The sequence below is a fragment of the Canis lupus genome, chromosome 13 (assembly GCF_003254725.2).
Source record: "Canis lupus dingo isolate Sandy chromosome 13, ASM325472v2, whole genome shotgun sequence".
Lineage (NCBI taxonomy): Eukaryota > Metazoa > Chordata > Mammalia > Carnivora > Canidae > Canis > Canis lupus.
Genome location: NC_064255.1, coordinates 21,911,450 through 21,929,549, shown reverse-complemented (window position 1 = coordinate 21,929,549; position 18,100 = coordinate 21,911,450). Strand labels below are relative to the sequence as shown.

The window sequence follows — 18,100 nt, the reverse complement described above, 5'->3', positions numbered from 1 at the left end:
GTGACATTTTAACTTTGACTTCAAATCTGAGAATGTCTGTTTCCCTTCCATTATCAGGTACGATTTGATAGTGTTGGTGGTCTGTCTAATCATATAGCAGCTCTAAAAGAGATGGTGGTGTTTCCATTACTTTATCCAGAAGTCTTTGAAAAATTTAAAATTCAACCTCCAAGGTAATTTAATTTTAGCCAAAATCTGGGCTGTGCTATTGTACAGAAAGATAACACTTCTTCATTGATATTTTTCAGGTCTATAGTAATTTGTTATGCTTTCCTGGGTACTTTGAATATTTTTAATTTCTTAATATTTAAGTTGAAAAATGGTTTCAGAATTGATTCTACATGAAAAGAAAAATAATTTCCACAGCTTTTCATACATTTAGTGAAATTCTTCCCCGTACATATTCTTTTTTCTTTCACTTTTAAAAATTAGTTTCGAATTTATACCAAAGTAATATATGTACATATTTTTTAAAGTCATATAGTACTACTATTAGTCTTAAAAAGGAAAAAATGGTAGTAGTCCCTTCTTTCTCTTCCCACTTTCCAGAACCAACTACTTTCAACTCCTGTTTACCTATTTAAATACATATTTAAATAATACTCTATACTGTAATCTTTGGTCTTTCTGTTTTAGACAGAATCTATTGATTTCTAACATGAACATTCTCTTGCTTTCCTCACCCTCCAAATATACACATTTTTTTTCCCATCCTCATATGCTCCTGGCAGTTGCTTTACACACATAGAATAATGTTGAATCAATTTTTAGTGTGTGCTTTATGATCATATAAATATTTCTTACAGCTAAAACTACATTTTCCCTCTTTTACAACCCTGCTCTTTCCCCTCAGCTTTAGTACTGTTTGCCCGTGTGGGGGGTTTTTTGGTTGTTTTTTTGTAATTAGTTTTATATGACTTTTCAGTTCATGCACAGAGTCTTTGCTAGAGATAAAATTCCTTAGTACAGTTAAACATATAAAATAATTTCTTGATTCTTCCTTATTTTTCTAGACTCTTAGAACTTTGTTTCCTTGCTCCCATCCAGACTATTCTATTCTTGAAGCACAACTAAGCTTTGGGACTTCTCATCACAATCGATGGGATTTCTTTCATTTTTCAGTGCTGGATACCTGCTTCCTGGAATCAACTAAGACCTTTTTTTAAGATTTTTTTTTTTTTTTTAAATTTTTAAGTAATCTCCACACCCAACATGAGGCTTGAACCCACATCCTAAGATCAAGAGTCTTCCACTCACTCCACCAACTGAGCCAGCCAGGTGCCCCTAAGACCTTTTTTTACAGCTGTGTTTTGATGGACTACATGGAATATCCTGAGAAAGAAAAAGAGTGCATAAGAGGTTATTTTTACTTTCTTTTTAAGAGTGGTCATGTAACTACACTCTATTGATGGGGCTTTTTTCCCCTACCACTTTTTGTTGTACTATGCGTTTACTATGTGGAAACATGTCCTTGATTTCTTTTTTTTTTTTTTTTTGTGTGTGTGTGTTTTTTTTTTTTGTGTCCTTGATTTCTGGACAAGTTTTTTTTATTGCTTCTTCAGTAACTTCCACTCCCATATTTTCTCTTCCCTCAATTCATGTCAGTTGAATGTTGGACTTTCTAGATTAATCTTTTTTTTTTTTTTTCTTATTTTCACCTCTTTTAGGGGATTTCCTTAAGTGTCTAATGATCCCTGGATCTCTGTTAATATTTAAGAGTGAAGCTTTTCTTAAGATTTATTTATTTGAGAAAGCACACACACAGGTGTGCACAGGGCCAGAGGGAGAGGATCTCCAGCAGACTCTGCGCTGAGTACCCTGCCCCCATGGGGCTTAATTTCGTGACCCTGAAATCATGACCTGAGTCAGAATCAGGAGTCAACCACTGAAGCAACTGAGCCACCTAATTTGTCCCACAAATTAGCTTTCTTATTGGGTGCTTTATTTAGCTTTCTTATCACCACATTTTTTATCTTCTTCCTTTTTCTTCTAGTTTTTATACCTTACTCATTAACCCATTTTTAAACCCTAATCACTTGATTCCTTTGTCCTTATGCAACTTTTCTTCCTGAATCATCCTGTGCAGAAACATTGATTTAAGTAAACTTTTTTAAATTACTAAGCTTGGGACGCTTGGGTGGCTCAGTGGTTGAGTCTTTGCCTTTGACTCTGGGCATGATCCCGGAGTCCCTGGATCAAGTCCCCCATCGGGCTTCTCCCTCTGCCTATGTCTCTGCCTCTCTCTGTCTCTCATGAATAAATAAATAAATCTTTAAAAAAAATAAAATTACTAAGCTTTTTCCTTTTTCATTATGAAAGTTATGTATACATACATCAATCAAAGTTAAATATTGGTGAAGTTAAAGGTTTTTTTGCAAGGAAGTTATATTAAATAATGTTATAATATATATTACTGCTTATAAGTAAGTATTAGAAGTACCTAGTTAAGATAATTTAGTAAATTAGTCTAGGTGGGTGGGGCCTGTCATGACCCAGCCTTTCCCTCAATTTTCCCTCTCTGCCCCCCACTGTGATTTGCCACTGAGGTCGCAGAGCTGTCAGGAGGGGCCTGAATGGGCATTTCAGGGACCCAAGATTGTCTAAAGCAACAAGGAAAATGGTGGAAAATTCACCGTCCCCATTGCCACAAAGAGCAATTTATGGTTTTTTTCTTAAGCTCCCAATTTGGCTTTATATACTACATTTTTTGTGGGTTTTTTATTCCTGAATCTTGGCTAACCTGCTTAGGCTAAACCTATTGGCTTCAGAAATATAGGGCAGTTGCATTGCCTATCTTCTCCCACTACTGTAGTGATTATTTACTCTTATTCGAAATAAACATGATGAGTACCTCTGTCCACTCAACAACATTCATATAATCACAGATAGTTAGTTATAAGCTAAAAATCAACAGCAGAAGAAATACCAAGAAGAGGCCATCCCAGCATTAAACAGATGAAATTCCTATTAGTGAAGGAAACCAAATGTTCTTCCTTGCAGCCGAAGAACTTTATGCCAAAAATTGGTAGTATATAGACTAACACCTGCATTTATTATGTTTTTGATGTAATAATTTTGATCATATTTGTTTTTGTTTTTAAATATTTATTTAAGAGAGGGAGAGAAAGAGCAGGAGGGAGGGGCAGAAGGAGATTGAGTCTTAAGCGGACTCGACATTGAGCATGGAACCTATCTCATTGCTTCCTCTGTGTGAATCCTTAATCCATCTTTAAGATACAGTCCCACAGATGACATTGTTAGCTCAATAGATACATTTTTAAAAGTCTGATCCTTCCTTAGCTTTTGAATTTTTCATTTATTTTTCCCTTTTTTTTTTTTTTTGGTATTTTTTTTATTGGAGTTCGATTTGCCAACATATAGCATAACACTCAGTGCTCATCCTGTCAGGTTGCCCCCCTATTCCATTCATTTTTAACAGTTGCTTTGTTTTTTTCCTACTGCATTTGATCATATCTATTTCTTATTTTTCTTTTATATTTTATTCTTTTAATAGATTTCATCTAGTACATGTGAATTTTTCCCCACAATTCTCATTTTGTCATTTTTGCTTTTCTGAAATCTTTAATGTTACTTTTCTTTTTTTTTTTTTATGTTACTTTTCAAGAGGAGCTGTATGATGATCTGAAATTGATTATTTCATGTTACTTTGGTAGCACTTCATCTTTGACATGTTCTATTTCTATACCCTTTTTACATTTCTAATAAGAATTATGAGTATAGCCTATTTTTTTTTTGGAATTCTATCTGAAGAGCAATGAATAACTTTGGAAATATGTTTGAAACTATAGATTACCCCATTACAGTGATGTCACCAAGACTGATTTCAGATTATTTACATTGTCCTAGTCCCTACCGTTCAAACACCACTTATTTCTTTAAGATCTTTTCTTTTATCTTACTTTCTTTTCTGTTTATTCCCAACATGTTTTCTTGCAAAACTTTTGGTGTTGTATTCCTGGCCGTGAGACCAGAGTTGTAGATGAAATCTGCTATTCTTTCCCCTGATATGTTACAAAAGTAAACTATCAAGTCTTTAAGCCTGACTTCTAGGCAAGTAATATGATGAATATAATGAGTGAATAAAAGCAAATATGTTTCAAATAGAGGGTTTTATTTCAATATTAATTTTGTAGTATTGATATTAATTTTCAGGTTTTAAGTTGTGCTTTGTGGATTGAAACAATACAGTTGTCTTGTTTACTTTTTTATTCCTAAATTAACTACATTCATGAAATTGATTTCTGATTTTTAAATAGTCTACTTTCAATGTAGTACTGTAATGATACTTATTCTTTTATAGAGGTTGTTTGTTTTATGGCCCACCTGGAACTGGAAAAACTCTGGTTGCTAGAGCACTTGCTAATGAATGCAGTCAAGGGGATAAGAGAGTAGCATTCTTCATGAGGAAAGGTGCTGACTGTCTAAGTAAATGGGTAGGAGAGTCTGAAAGACAGCTACGATTACTATTTGATCAGGTATGATATTAAGATTTACCTACATAGATCTATAATCAATGTAGATGTAAGGATTAGATAAGTCTTGTATTTAATCACATTTCATAGAAATGAATTCAGAAGAATTAGACCAAATATCTACTTCTTATGGATTATTTTCCTTTGTATGTCATGATAATACTGACCTTCGATGAACAGTTATATAGGAAAAAGACAAAGGAATCATTAGATCTACGTTCTTAGGTCTCATATCTAGAGCATGACTGGTAGTCTTATACTTAGCAGCAGTGTGTTATGTCTCAGTATGTGGTTGAAGATTAGTTCTGCCCTAGTGTGGCTTTCAATTTCATATCCCAGATTGTATTGACAGCACATCGTGAGATAATGCATTCTGATATACCGAGGCATACTGCTGCAAATGCTTTAAAAATCTCTTTATAGTTTCTTTGAGTTTACTGAAATAGACTTTAAAAAAACAAAAATGAACTATAGCATCTTGCTAAACATTTTCCTATCCTTACCTGGAGGAAGGCTATGTCATTGTCTTCTGGTCTTTGTCTTGTTTTGACAGTTAGTCTTGAATAGGTAATTTTGTGCCCCAGTAACTATAGCTATATGAAAGCTAAGGTATCTGAAACCTAAGGTGTGTGATCAGTGGAGTATGTATTTTGAATATTTCCAGTTGAGAATGCAAATAAAATTAAATTGTATATAATATTTTAGTTTAGATCCTTAAAATACAGTTCTTGGATTTACATTTAGATTTATAAATTATAAATAAAATTTTTATAGTCAAGTTGAAATGAAAATGTATTAAAATGGTTCATAATAAGTCTATATATTTGAAGTTTTTCATGATAACATGCAACCACTGGACCTGCTTTCTAGGCTTATCAGATGCGCCCATCCATTATTTTTTTTGATGAAATCGATGGTCTGGCTCCAGTACGATCAAGCAGGCAAGATCAGATTCACAGGTAAAACTTGCTTGATGGCACTTTCTGAGCTGTATTGATGCTACATGAGGAATAGAATGTTAAGTAGTGAAAGGTACTTTACAAACCAATAGTTTCCCTTTTTTGGGTAGAATCCTAATACATAGTATGAAAAGAAAAAAATGGACCTGTTCTGCATGGCAAGATGTTAACAAGCACAGTATTAAACTCTTGGTTACAGGTTTAATTCATGAGTACAAACTTAAAAGTCCACTGGCCAGTGAGGTGTCAGGCAAATGAAATGAGTGAGGCAGGCCAATAGTAAGAGTGGGGCTACTGTTGGGAATGGGGCTGAGCATCTAATCCTGTGTGCAGCCAGTTGTTTTTAGCCCCAGCCTGTTACTGAAGTGCAGAAGCTGACTCAGACTTGAAAAATGAATTTGCTCTCTTTCTTAAATGTTACATTCAAATTTTTGTGTTAGGTATCTTTTAAATGCTGCCAACTAATGCAGGTATTTTTAAGACACTGCCTTGGCTATACAAAATATGTCTTAGTGCATGACTACTAGTTTGAGATTAGTTTTAGGATGGGAAAACTCTGCCTCCTCTGTGAGCAGCTGACTGCCCAAGGGGAGGGGGGAGCCTGCTTCAACTTGAATCTAAATTACTTTTAATCCTAGTTCATCTTCAGATTTTCAGAACTTCTTTTTAGCTGGTCTCATGTGTTATCCATAATTGCTTAATTAATTTGGAATACCCTAAAGCAAATGTTTGCATGCCTTCATATAGGCCAGTATTGTTTTATTTATTCCAAATAATATAAAAGGGAACAAGACATAAAATGTGAGTGATAGATAGGTCTTTATTTTCCTAATACCTAACAATATTTACTGTAGTCTGATGGCCCTCTTTGACTTGATGCTACACAATTTCATTTGTTGCCCTCAGTAAATTAAAATGTTAAATACTATAGTAAAAATAGCTGTGTCTAAAATATCCTACCAGTAATCACATAGACTTTTTATACATGACACATGTCATCATCAGCCATACTATATTCATTGTTAAACTAACTGAGTGCTTACTGTGTTTTGGAATAGTTCTAAAAGTAATTGGAGAGAGATGCCTGGGTGGCTCAGTGGTTGAGCGTCTGCCTTTGGCTCAGATCATGATCCCAGAGTCCTGGAATCAAGTCCCACATTGGGCTCCCCAAAGGGAGCTGCTGCTTCCTCTATGTCTCTGCCTCTCTCTGTGTCTTTCATGAATAAATAAATAAAATCTTTTTTAAAGGGGGGGGGGGGGATTGGAGAAATTTTAGCAACAAAATTTATAGCACAGTTAAAAGAGTACATGCCATCTCTAATACATACATGTATTTTTTAATTAAAGGATAAGTGACATACACGGTTAATAGTTTAAGGTGTTAAAACATAGTGATTCAGCAGTTCTATACACTAAGCTATGCTCTCATACCAGGATAAGTATAGTTACCATCTGTCACCATACAACATTATTACAATATTGATTACATTCCCTAAGCTGTACTTTTTCATCCACATGATTTATTTTATAATTGTAAGTTTGTACCTCTTAATTCCCTTTGCCCATTTTCTCATCCCCCCAAAAACCTTCCCTCTGTCAATTACCAGTTCTATATTTATGGTTCTGTTTCTATGTTTTTTGTTTTTAGATTCCACATATAACTGAAATCATATGGTATTTTCTTTTTCTGACTTATTTCAGTTAGTATGACAGCTTCTAGGTCAATCTGTGTTGTTGCAAATGGCAAGATCCCATTCTTCTTAATGGCTGAGTAATATTCCATCGTATACATGTATAGCACATCTTCTTTACCCATCCATCATCAATCAATGGCAGGTTGCCTCTGTATCTTGCCTATTGTAAATAATGCTATAATAAACATAGAGGGATATATATATATATTTGAATTAGTGTTTTTGTTTTTGGGGAGTAAATAACCAGTAGTGGAATTACTGGATTGTAGTATGGGTTGGGATTTTGGGATTGTTGGGGGGCACTGATATTTTTATTTTTAACTTTTTGAAGAACCTCCATACTGTTTTCCATAGTTGCTATACCAGTTTATGTTCGCAGTAACAAGGTACAAGGGTTTTCTTTTCTCCACATCCTTGCCAATGCTAATTTTTTCTTTTTGATATTAGCCATTCTGACAAGTATAAGATGATTTTTTTTTATTTTAAGATTTTATTTATTTGAGAGGGGCAGAGGGAAAGGGAGAAACAGACTCCCCATTGAATGGGAAGTCCATATAAGATATCTGATTGTGGTTTTGATTTGCATTTCTCTGATGATTAGTGATATTGACCATCTTTTCATGTGTCGGCTGTCTGTACGTCTTTGGGAGAACGTCTATTCTTCAAAGAATGTACTCTGCCCCATTTTTAAATCAGATTTTTTTGGGGGGTTGGTGTTGAGTTATAGAAGTTCTTTATATATTTTAGATATTAACACCTTATCAGATATATCATTTGTAAATATTTTCTCCTATTCAATAGGCTGCCTTTTCGTTTTGTTGATGGTTTCCTTTGATTTGCAAAACCTTTTTATTTTGCTGTAGTCCCAATAGTTTAATTTTGCTTTGGTTTCCTTTGGCTGAGGGAGATATACCTAGAAAAATGTTATCAAGGCTGATGTCCAAGAGATTACTCCCTATGTTTTCTTTAAGGAGTTTTATGGTTTCTGGTCTCATATTTAGGTCTTTAATCCATTTTGAATGGATTTTGTGAATGGTGTAAGAAAGTGGTCCAGTTTCAAAGATTACCAAAGCAGTCCGAGAAAGAGGAAAGTTGGAGGTATCACAGTCCCAGATTTCAAGACATGCTACAAAGCTATGGTGATCAGAATGGTATGGCACTGGCACAAAAAATATATGATCATAACAGGATAGAGAGACCAGAAATAAACCCACACTTACAGGGCAATTAATCTGTGACAAAGGAGACAAGAGTATGCAATGGGGACATGGTATATAAGAAGTAGAATAATAGTCTTTTTAGTAAATGGCTTTGGGAAAACGAAGTGGCTACATTCAAATATATATATATGAGAAAATGTGCAAATTTTGTTTTGAGGTTTTGTTTTGTTTTGTTTGGGGGGGGGGGACGTTTAACCAAAGACTTAAACAATCTGAGCATAAACATTTTTGTTAAATATTTTTATCTCCTTCTGCCTATGTCTCTGCCTCTCTCTGTGTCTCTCATAGAATAAATAAAAATCTTTTTTAAAAAAAAAAGTATTTTGGGGGCAGCCCAGTGGCTCAGCGGTTTAGCCCTGCCTTCAGCCCAGGGCGTGATCCTGAGACCTGGGATCGGGTCCCATGTCAGGCTCCCTGCATAGAGCCTGCTTCCCCCCCTCCCCTCCGCCTGTGTCTCTGCCTCTCTCTCTTTCTCTGTGTCTCTCATGAATAAATAAATAAAATTTAAAAAAATAAAAATGAAAAAAGTATTTTTAAAAGTTAAACGACTTTTTTGTTAGTAATAAGGTAATGCAAAGAAGTAAATTTGTGAATGCCTTAGAAAATGATTTTTTAGCCTTTACTTTGAATTGAAAATATTAGTATGAACTCACAATGAATATTTTTAAGAAAAAAATGGTTCCTAGCTCTAGACACTTAAAAAGGCCTAGAAGCTATTACAGTCCAATAGCAGTTCGTACCCCTAGCACCCTAAATGTAGTCTCTACATACTAGGACACTTAGGAGAGACGGTGGATAATAGAAATGAGTCTCGAAATAAGCACGACAAGCAGGCCTGGACTATCAAGGAATTCCTGGAAGCAAGGAAACAAAAACTACTGGGGTCACATCAGAATGAAATAGTCAATTTTGAAGGTATTTCCACTGCCAGGACAGGATAATTTTTGAGCCTCAAAAATAATGACTACAAGAGTAAAATGCATTAAATACATAAAAATTGATAGTTTTTCATCTCTTTTTTAAAAAATAAAAACCTAATTGGTCATTCCAAAGGATGCTGAATAAAATAGTCACTCATTACTCTGTAAATTGATAAAATGAATCACACATTTCTTTTTCCTGTCCTGTAACTATGATTCAGGTCATGATTCAGAGTAATAATTGATGGAGTAACATTGTTCTTCATAGGAAAGTCATCGTTTTTATAAATGGAAAGGAAATTACTGAAATAGAAAATCACCATTTCACAACCCCTGATGAAATAGTGGATCTAGATCTGTGGTTTTCAACTGGGAGTGGATTTTCCCCGCTGCTCCATGGGACAAATGTCTAGAGACATTTTTGATTGTCACAAAGTGGAGGATGTGGGTGGTACAATATTGGTATCTACTGGATGAGGACCACAGGTGCTATTAAACATCCTGCAGTACAGAGGACAGCTCTGCTCTGTACACTAGAGCTCTGCTCTGTACAACATTTGGATGAGTTATCTCATCCAAATGTTAATTGTGCCAAGATTAAGAAACCTTGATCTAAAGATTAATTACCAGCAGCTGCAAAAACAATGAGGTAAAAAGGTTGATAGTGAAGTTTATGAGAAATGTAGTAAGCTCATAAGACCTCACCTAAACCTAATCTTAAATGAGAAATTGGCATGTGCCTCCTGAGTATACAGTAGCAAGTACATGGTTTACTCCTCTGATAGAAGCTATCCCAAGTAGTTCAGCTTGCATCTGTTAAGCTTCTAGATCTAACAGCCAGTTCATAGGAAATATGAAAGATAGAGGACAGGTTAAATGACCCTATGAGGAAGCAAGCAGCCCAATCCAGAATTTGGGGAGGAAATTTTACAAGGCAAATGACTCAGTTTCTTTAACAAATAAATGGCATGGGACGCCTGGATGGCTCAGCAGTTGAGTGTCTGCCTGTGGCTCAGGTCATGATACCAGACTGGGTATCATGGGATTGGGTCCCTCATCGGGCTCCTAGCAGGGAGCCTACTTCTCCCTTTGCCTATGTCTCTGCCTCTCCCTCTCTGGGTCTCTCATGAGTAAATAATTAAAATCTTTAAAAAAACAAAAACAAATAATGACATGAAGGAATAAAAAGAAAGGAAGGTTCGATGGGAAGTGTTTAGGATTTGAAGGACATTTGACCAAGGGCAGTGTGTGGATCTTTGCTTAAAAAAAATCAAACATAAGATATTTTGAAACAATCAGGAAAATTAAATATTAAGTGATATTAAAGGATTACTGTCAGTTCCATTGGTGTCCTAGTACTGTGGGAGTTGTGCAAAGTCCTTATCTCAGAAATAAATACATGAAGTAGTTAGTATGAAATGTGTATGGATTAAATGATCTGTGTGTAGTTTCTTGGGTTTTCTTTCTTAGAAAACTATTGGGTTAAGTCAGAAAAAAGGACACTGATAATTGTTGAAAGTGGGTGATGAAGGGGGGTGCCTGACTGGCTCAGTCAGAGGAGCACATGACTTGATTTTCGGAGTCATGAGTTTGAGCCCCACATTGAGTGTAGAGATAAAAAAAATGGGGTGATAGAGATGTGGAGGTTGTTGTACTATTCTCTATCCATAATTAAAATGTAATTAAAGTTCTGTTTTTTTAATACTTTATATTCTATTTGGGGGTTCTTTGATAATGTATACACAATGGAACATTTTTTAGATATAGTTTGCCTAGTTTTTTTTTTTTTATATTTTATCCTTTTGGGATAAACTCAAGTTCCTATGTGAAGTTATGCTTAATGAAATGTCTTCTAGGATCCATTTGTGGCATTCTAAAGACCATTTATGTTTTTCATTGATTTTAACCTCTATGCCACTTAGTATGTTATTTTACAGTTTTTAAATCTATTAGAAGTAATGGCATGCTCTGAGAAAATTTGTTCAGATATTTATTAAATCTTAGCAAAAGTAGAAATAATACACTCAGTATATATGTTTAATCTCTCTTATTTTTACATTTAGTTCCATTGTTTCCACCTTGCTAGCTCTTATGGATGGACTGGACAGCAGAGGAGAAATTGTGGTCATTGGTGCTACCAACAGACTGGATTCTATCGATCCTGCTTTGCGAAGACCTGGTCGCTTTGACAGAGAATTCCTTTTCAGCCTACCTGACAAAGATGTAGGAATTTAACATTCAAATTTTGACAGAATATGTTGCCCATATCATGAACAAATCTTGGCACAGTGAAAATTTGAAGATTGAATTTTGTATGTTCTGAAGCAAAAGTCATGTGATTAACATCAAAACATGTATGCATGTATTTTTAGGGAGGCATTATTTAAAGAAGCTGAATTTTTTTTATCCTTTTTTTTCTTTTTAAATAAAATAATGCTTTCCCTAAAAATACTCTTTAAATTTTCTCAATTTGAGGAGTACCTGGGTAGCTCAGTCAGTTAAGCATCCAACTCTTGATTTCAGCTCAAGTCATGATTGCAGGGTCATGAGATTGAGCTCTGTGTTCAGCAGGGAGTCCACTTCTCTCCCTCTGCCCCTCTCCCCACTCGTGCTTTCTCTCTGGAATGAATAAATTTTAAGAAAGTTTTGGGGGCCATAGAGGAGGAGGAGAAACTGAATGAGGAAAATCAGAGATGAAAAAAAACCATGAGAGACTCTTAACTCTGGGAAACAAACTGAGGGTTGCTGAAGGGGAGGTGAGTGGGGGATGAGTGGGTGACAAGCATTAAGGAGGGCACATGATATGATGAGCACTGAGTGTTATATGAAACTGATGAATTATTGAAAATACATCTGAGGGATCCCTGGGTGGCGCAGCGGTTTAGCGCCTGCCTTTGGCCCAGGGCACGATCCTGGAGACCCGGGATCGAATCCCACGTCGGGCTCCCAGTGCATGGAGCCTGCTTCTCCCTCTGCCTATGTCTCTGCGCCTCTCTCTCTCTCTCTCTCTCTCTCTCTCTCTCTGACTATCATAAATAAATAAAAATTTAAAAAAATAAAAAAGAAAAATAAAAAAAAGAAAATACATCTGAAACTAATGTACTGTATGTTGGCAAATTGAATTTAAATTTTAAAAAAACCTACAATTTTTAATATGTACCAGAATGAACACTAGTCCTATCATTATTTCTCTCATACACATTTATGGTGACTAAAACTTGAGCACTATAAACATAAGTATTTATTTATTTATTTATTTATTTATTTATTTATTTATTTATTAATGAGAGATAGAGAGAGAGAGGCAGAGACACAGGCAGAGTGAGAAGCAGGCTCCATGCAGGGAGCTCGTCGTGGGACTCGATCCCGGGTCTCCAGGATCACACCTTAGGCTGAAGGCGGCGCTAAACCGCTGAGCCACCAGGGCTGCCCCAACATAAATCTTTAACATAAACTCCTTAAATGCTTTTACAAATACATCTTTTTCATTTTCAGTGTTTCATATTTTTATTTTAATAGGAATTGATTTCTTTATGATTTTAGATAAAATTATTTTTAATTGAAATTATTCAAATCTGAATAGCACCTTGTTATAAAAAAAATTTTAATTGTTATCATTTATAGGCTCGAAAAGAAATTCTTAAGATTCACACAAGGGATTGGAATCCTAAACCACTGGACATATTTCTAGAAGAACTAGCAGAAAACTGTGTTGGTAAACATTGCTTTAGACATTAAAAGATAAAATGCATGCATTTCAGAGATAAAACAAGTTGTAGTTTTGCAGATTATGTTTAAAAAAAATACAGGTTATATTTGTTTCTAATCTCTTATTTGTGGCATGTTTTCTTTTTCCAAAATCGGGGATATTAAATAGAGATATTTGATGAACTAGCTGTTGGAGAATTTGAAAGCAAAGTTAGAAAATAATATGCAGTTTACATTCTCCTAGTCATTGTGTTAAGCATTCTATATATACTATTTCAGGAAATTCTCTTATCAGTCATGTGAGGTAGGTAGCATTTCCCCTATTTTACAGAGGTGGAAATAGCTGAGAGGGCATAAATGATTCTCCAAGGATTATACACGTACTAAATGATAAATTGAAATTAAAACCTCATCTGTCTGATTTTAAAACCCTTGTTCTTGACTGCTATGTTGTACTTAAGTGTTTGTATATTTCACTTGTAAAAGTTGGTAGATTTGTTGATGGTTATTACTAGCATTATAAGTTCACTGGGTGATTGAGAGAATTTAGGTAGCCTTATTACTTCTAAATATTTTCCTACTATATTGCTGGGTTGAGTTTTAATTTTCTTTTAACCATGATCATGCTAATTAATAGGATAAAGATACTCATTTAAAAAATTTTTTGGTTGCCTTGGATAGGATACTGTGGTGCAGATATTAAGTCGATATGCTCTGAGGCTGCTTTATGTGCTCTGCGTCGACGCTACCCACAAATCTATACTACAAGTGAGAAACTACAGTTGGATCTCTCTTCAATTAACATCTCAGCTAAGGATTTTGAGGTAGCTATGCAAAAGATGATACCAGCTGCCCAGAGAGCTGTGACATCACCTGGGCAGGCATTGTCTACTGTTGTGAAACCACTCCTGCAAAGCACTGTTCACAAGATCTTAGAAGCCCTGCAGAGAGTATTCCCACATGCAGAAATCAGAACAAATAAAGCATTAGACTCAGGTATGAAATTTGATTGGCCATTTAAGGTTAGTTTTCATAATAAGTAAAGCTAAATGTTTTATAAATCCCAGAAACGTTTCTTTAGAAAAGATCCTCTTCAGGGCATCTGGGTGGTCATCATTTGAGCATGTGACTCTTGGTTGCAGCTTGGTCATGATCTTGCAGTCATGAGATCAAGCCCTGTGTCAGGCTCTATACACTCAGCCTGGAGTCTGCTCAAGTTTCTCTTTTCCTCTTCCTCTGCCCATACCCCTTACTTGTCTACATACATGCTCTTTCTTTCTCAAAATAAATAAGTAAATCTGCTAAAAAAGAATAATAAGAGCCTCTTGGAAGCAATTTAGTCATACTTTGCCTGAATTTTTGAAGGAAATTTACTTCAGAGATTGCCCTCAATTAAAATTAATTTAAGTTTGAAATGGCATTTTTATATTGTTCGTATCTACACAAATACTTGTGATTCTTAAACAATTTTATTGTACATTTCATACATGTTCATTGATTTGCTAATTAAAGCATTTTGTAAACATTTGCTTTGCAATCCAGAAAAGTTACTAATGTGCGATCTTTTTGTTTTATAGATATTTCATGTCCTCTGCTAGAAAGTGATTTGGCATACAGTGATGATGATGTTCCATCCGTTTATGAAAATGGGATTTCTCAAAAATCCTTTAATAAGTCGAAAGAAAAATATAATTTTCTTCATTTGAATAGGTATATTTCCCCTGCAAATGAATATATATAATTTTTTGGTGTGTAAATTCCCTGAAACTAAAAGATGGTGCTTGTAAAGATAAAAGATGCTAACTGATCTTTTTCTAAGTTAAAATATCAAGTATTTTTATCATGACAGTTGTCAACTGTAGTAGAAATTTCACTGTATAAACTATTCCTAAAATCTGTGGAGGCTGATATTTTCCAAAAACCATGTGAACCATGCTGTTATGGATTGACCAGCTGTGCAGTCAAAATTTTTGCCTTAAGAGAGTTAAAAATTTATTACTTGGAAGGAAATTTTAAATTTTTGCTTTTTTCTAAAATAAGCTAAATTTCTTTCAGAAATGCATGTTATCAGCCTATGTCCTTTCGACCAAGAATATTGATAGTAGGAGAACCAGGCTTTGGGCAAGGTTCTCATTTGGCACCAGCTGTCATCCATGCTTTGGAAAAATTTGCAGTGTATACATTAGACATTCCTGTTCTTTTTGGAGTCAGTGCTACATCTCCTGAAGAAACATGTGCCCAGGTAATTCATTGTTGCCCAAATAAGCTGTAAGAGTATCGGCTTCAGAGACATAATCTAGAATTGCCTTATGCTTTTTGAGCTGTGTTTTCTTATTGTTCCGATTCCTACCTCCAGGCTTAGGACACAGAACTATATGTAATTGCTAGTCATTAAAGAGTATGGGTTTAAAATCACATTTCCACCATTAATATCTGTTTGACCTTAGGGAAGTTGTTAGATCTCTGCCATGTTTTCCCCATGTGCAAAATAGAGGTAATATAGTACTAACCTTACGTGGCTGTTTTGAGAATTAAGTGAATAAAGTTCTTAAAACAGTGACTGCTACATGGTATGTACTCATTCTGCTGCTTCTGTTTTTGCTATTTTCATGTTAAAAGTTTTCACATGTAAAAGTTTTATATTTTTATATTTAACACAAATCTTCTAGATCTATTAAGGTGTTTTCTTTCTAATTGCTTGAAGCAACCATGTTTTCCTAAAAATGAGACTTTTATAAAACATTTAAAAATAAGCTCATGAGACTGGGGGAAAGCATTTTAAAAACTTGAGGGTTTTATATGATAATTCCAGGAAGTTCCAGACTAATCAAGCATAATTAATTTAATGACTCTTCAACTGAGTATAATTTATTTTTCCCTCTCTACTAGATGATTCGTGAAGCTAAGAGAACAGCACCAAGTATAGTCTATGTTCCTCATATCCACTTGTGGTGGGAAATAGTTGGACCAACACTCAAAGCCACATTTACTACGTTGTTACAGAATATTCCTTCATTTGCTCCAGTTTTATTACTTGCAACTTCTGACAAACCCCATTCTGCTCTGCCAGAAGAGGTAATTTGAGGGGGAAGAAAATCACTATACTTTAAAAAGAGACTTATTAAGAATTTATTGTAGGGGCACCTCGGTGGCTCAAGTGGTTGAGCATCTGCCTTCACACTCAGGACATGATCCTGGGGTCCTGGGATCAAGTCCCACATTGGGCTCCCTGCATGGAGCCTGCTTCTCCCTCTGCCTGTGTCTCTGCCTCTCTCTCTCTCTGTATGTCTCATGAATAAATAAAATCTTAAAAAATAAAAGATGAGAAATCTTATTTAGACTGTAAAAAAAAAAAAAAAAGAATTGTAGAAATTTCAAGTGCTACAGAGATGAATAAAAGGATATGGAAGAGTTTTCTTACCAGAAATACTGTGTTAACTATGTAGTGTATAGACTTGTTTGTTGGACAGGATGATGTATACATATGTGTATAGTAGGGCTACATTATAAATATTTTTCTCTTACAAAAATAGGGGTTAGGGATCCCTGGGTGGCGCAGTGGTTTAGCGCCTGCCTTTGGCCCAGGGCGCGATCCTAGAGACCCGGGATCGAATCCCACGTCGGGCTCCCGGTGCATGGAGCCTGCTTCTCCCTCTGCCTGTGTCTCTGCCTCTCTCTCTCTCTCTCTCTCTCTCTCTCTCTCTCTCTCTCTCTGTGACTATCATAAAAAAAAAAAAATAGGGGTTATATGTTGAATACTATTCTGCAATTTGCAGAATATATATGTGTGCGTGTGTGTGTGTATAATGTGTTTCAGTACACAATCTCATTCCTTTTAAAAGCAGCATGATTTTTCCACTGTCTTTATGTACCAGAATTTATCCAGATTCTTGCTTATAGGTATTTTGGTGGTTTTTTAGTTTTTTTCTGTTGAACTGTTACAGTGAGCATCCTTGGGTTTTATTTTGTATAAGCATTACTGTGTGGATTTTTCTGGCATCCGTTCCTAAAAGTGGAATAACTATGGCTTAATCAAAGAGTATACACATATAATATTTTTGATGTCACTAAATTACTTTCAGGTTTGTGCCTGTTTAGACAACTACCAGTGACACAAGTTCATGCTTAATTGCCTGGCACAAACCTTTATTTTTCTCAGGTCTCTACCCAGATGTCACCTTGGAGAGGCCTTCCCTGATCAGTTTCTCAATTATACTGACTAGCTCCTCTGCCCATCACTCTCTTTTCCCTTACTCTGTTGTTTTTATCACTCTCTGCCATTAAATATTTGTTTGACTCTATCTCCCTTAGAGAATATAAAGTACATGAAGCAAGACTTTTTCCTCCCACCTTTTCAATTCTCAGAGTACATAATCATATTGTAGGCTTCTATATATTTTGTTTTTATTTACTAAGTTTTTCCATACTTTTTGACATAATTGGTTTGCATTTTTTAGAATGTGAGTAGGAAAATAAGTTCAAATATTTTTTTTTAGTTCTAATATTAAAGAAATATTTATGGAGTACTTATTCTTTGTCAAGCATAGTTCTTAGATACTGGGCATATAGCATTGAAAGATAGAGACAAAAATTTCTCTTCCTAGAGCTTACATTATAATTGAGGGGGAGAGAAAAATAAATAAAATATATAATACCTATCGCTATAGAGAAAATTCTAGCTAGACAATGCCAGTAGAGTGTGATAGGGTCACAATGTTAATAGTCTTAGGTAAGGCCTCACTAAGAAGGTGACTTTTGAGGAAAGACCTGAAAAAGCTAAGACAGTGAGTAAACCATTTGGGCATCTGAGGGACAAAGGTTCCTGGCAGAAGAAAAGCAAGTGCAAAGACCTGGAAGCAAAAGTGTGTTTGGTGTTTGGGAAAAATAGTGAAACCAGGGTGGCTAGAGCAGAGTGAGTGAAGAGCAGAATTAAGGACATGAGATAAGTCATCAAGAGGACAAAATGATGTCCCTGCTGGCTCTATTTTAATGGTTGATTGTGAATTATTCAACTAAAAGTTGAAAACGCTGGGAAATAAACGTCAAGTATGTGTTACATGTTATGGAGTCAAAGACCTCTGATTAGTTAATCTGGTTCTGGACTCT

General features: G+C 35.2%; 1 protein-coding gene and 1 pseudogene across 2 annotated transcripts in view; both read left to right on the top strand.

The window, feature by feature from the left end:
* Nucleotides 1-18,100, top strand: part of ATAD2 (ATPase family AAA domain containing 2) — a 74,795-nt gene that overhangs the window by 38,325 nt on the left and 18,370 nt on the right. For both annotated transcript variants that reach the window (XM_035696996.2, XM_025451057.3), the window contains exons 11-19: nucleotides 58-173; nucleotides 4,322-4,496; nucleotides 5,364-5,452; nucleotides 11,350-11,509; nucleotides 12,911-13,001; nucleotides 13,676-13,990; nucleotides 14,572-14,704; nucleotides 15,050-15,236; nucleotides 15,884-16,069. In XM_035696996.2, coding sequence (XP_035552889.1) covers nucleotides 58-173; nucleotides 4,322-4,496; nucleotides 5,364-5,452; nucleotides 11,350-11,509; nucleotides 12,911-13,001; nucleotides 13,676-13,990; nucleotides 14,572-14,704; nucleotides 15,050-15,236; nucleotides 15,884-16,069 — 1,452 coding nt within the window. The remainder of the gene's footprint in view (nucleotides 1-57; nucleotides 174-4,321; nucleotides 4,497-5,363; nucleotides 5,453-11,349; nucleotides 11,510-12,910; nucleotides 13,002-13,675; nucleotides 13,991-14,571; nucleotides 14,705-15,049; nucleotides 15,237-15,883; nucleotides 16,070-18,100) is intronic.
* Nucleotides 2,604-3,128, top strand: LOC112662492 (phosphatidylinositol N-acetylglucosaminyltransferase subunit P-like; annotated as a pseudogene).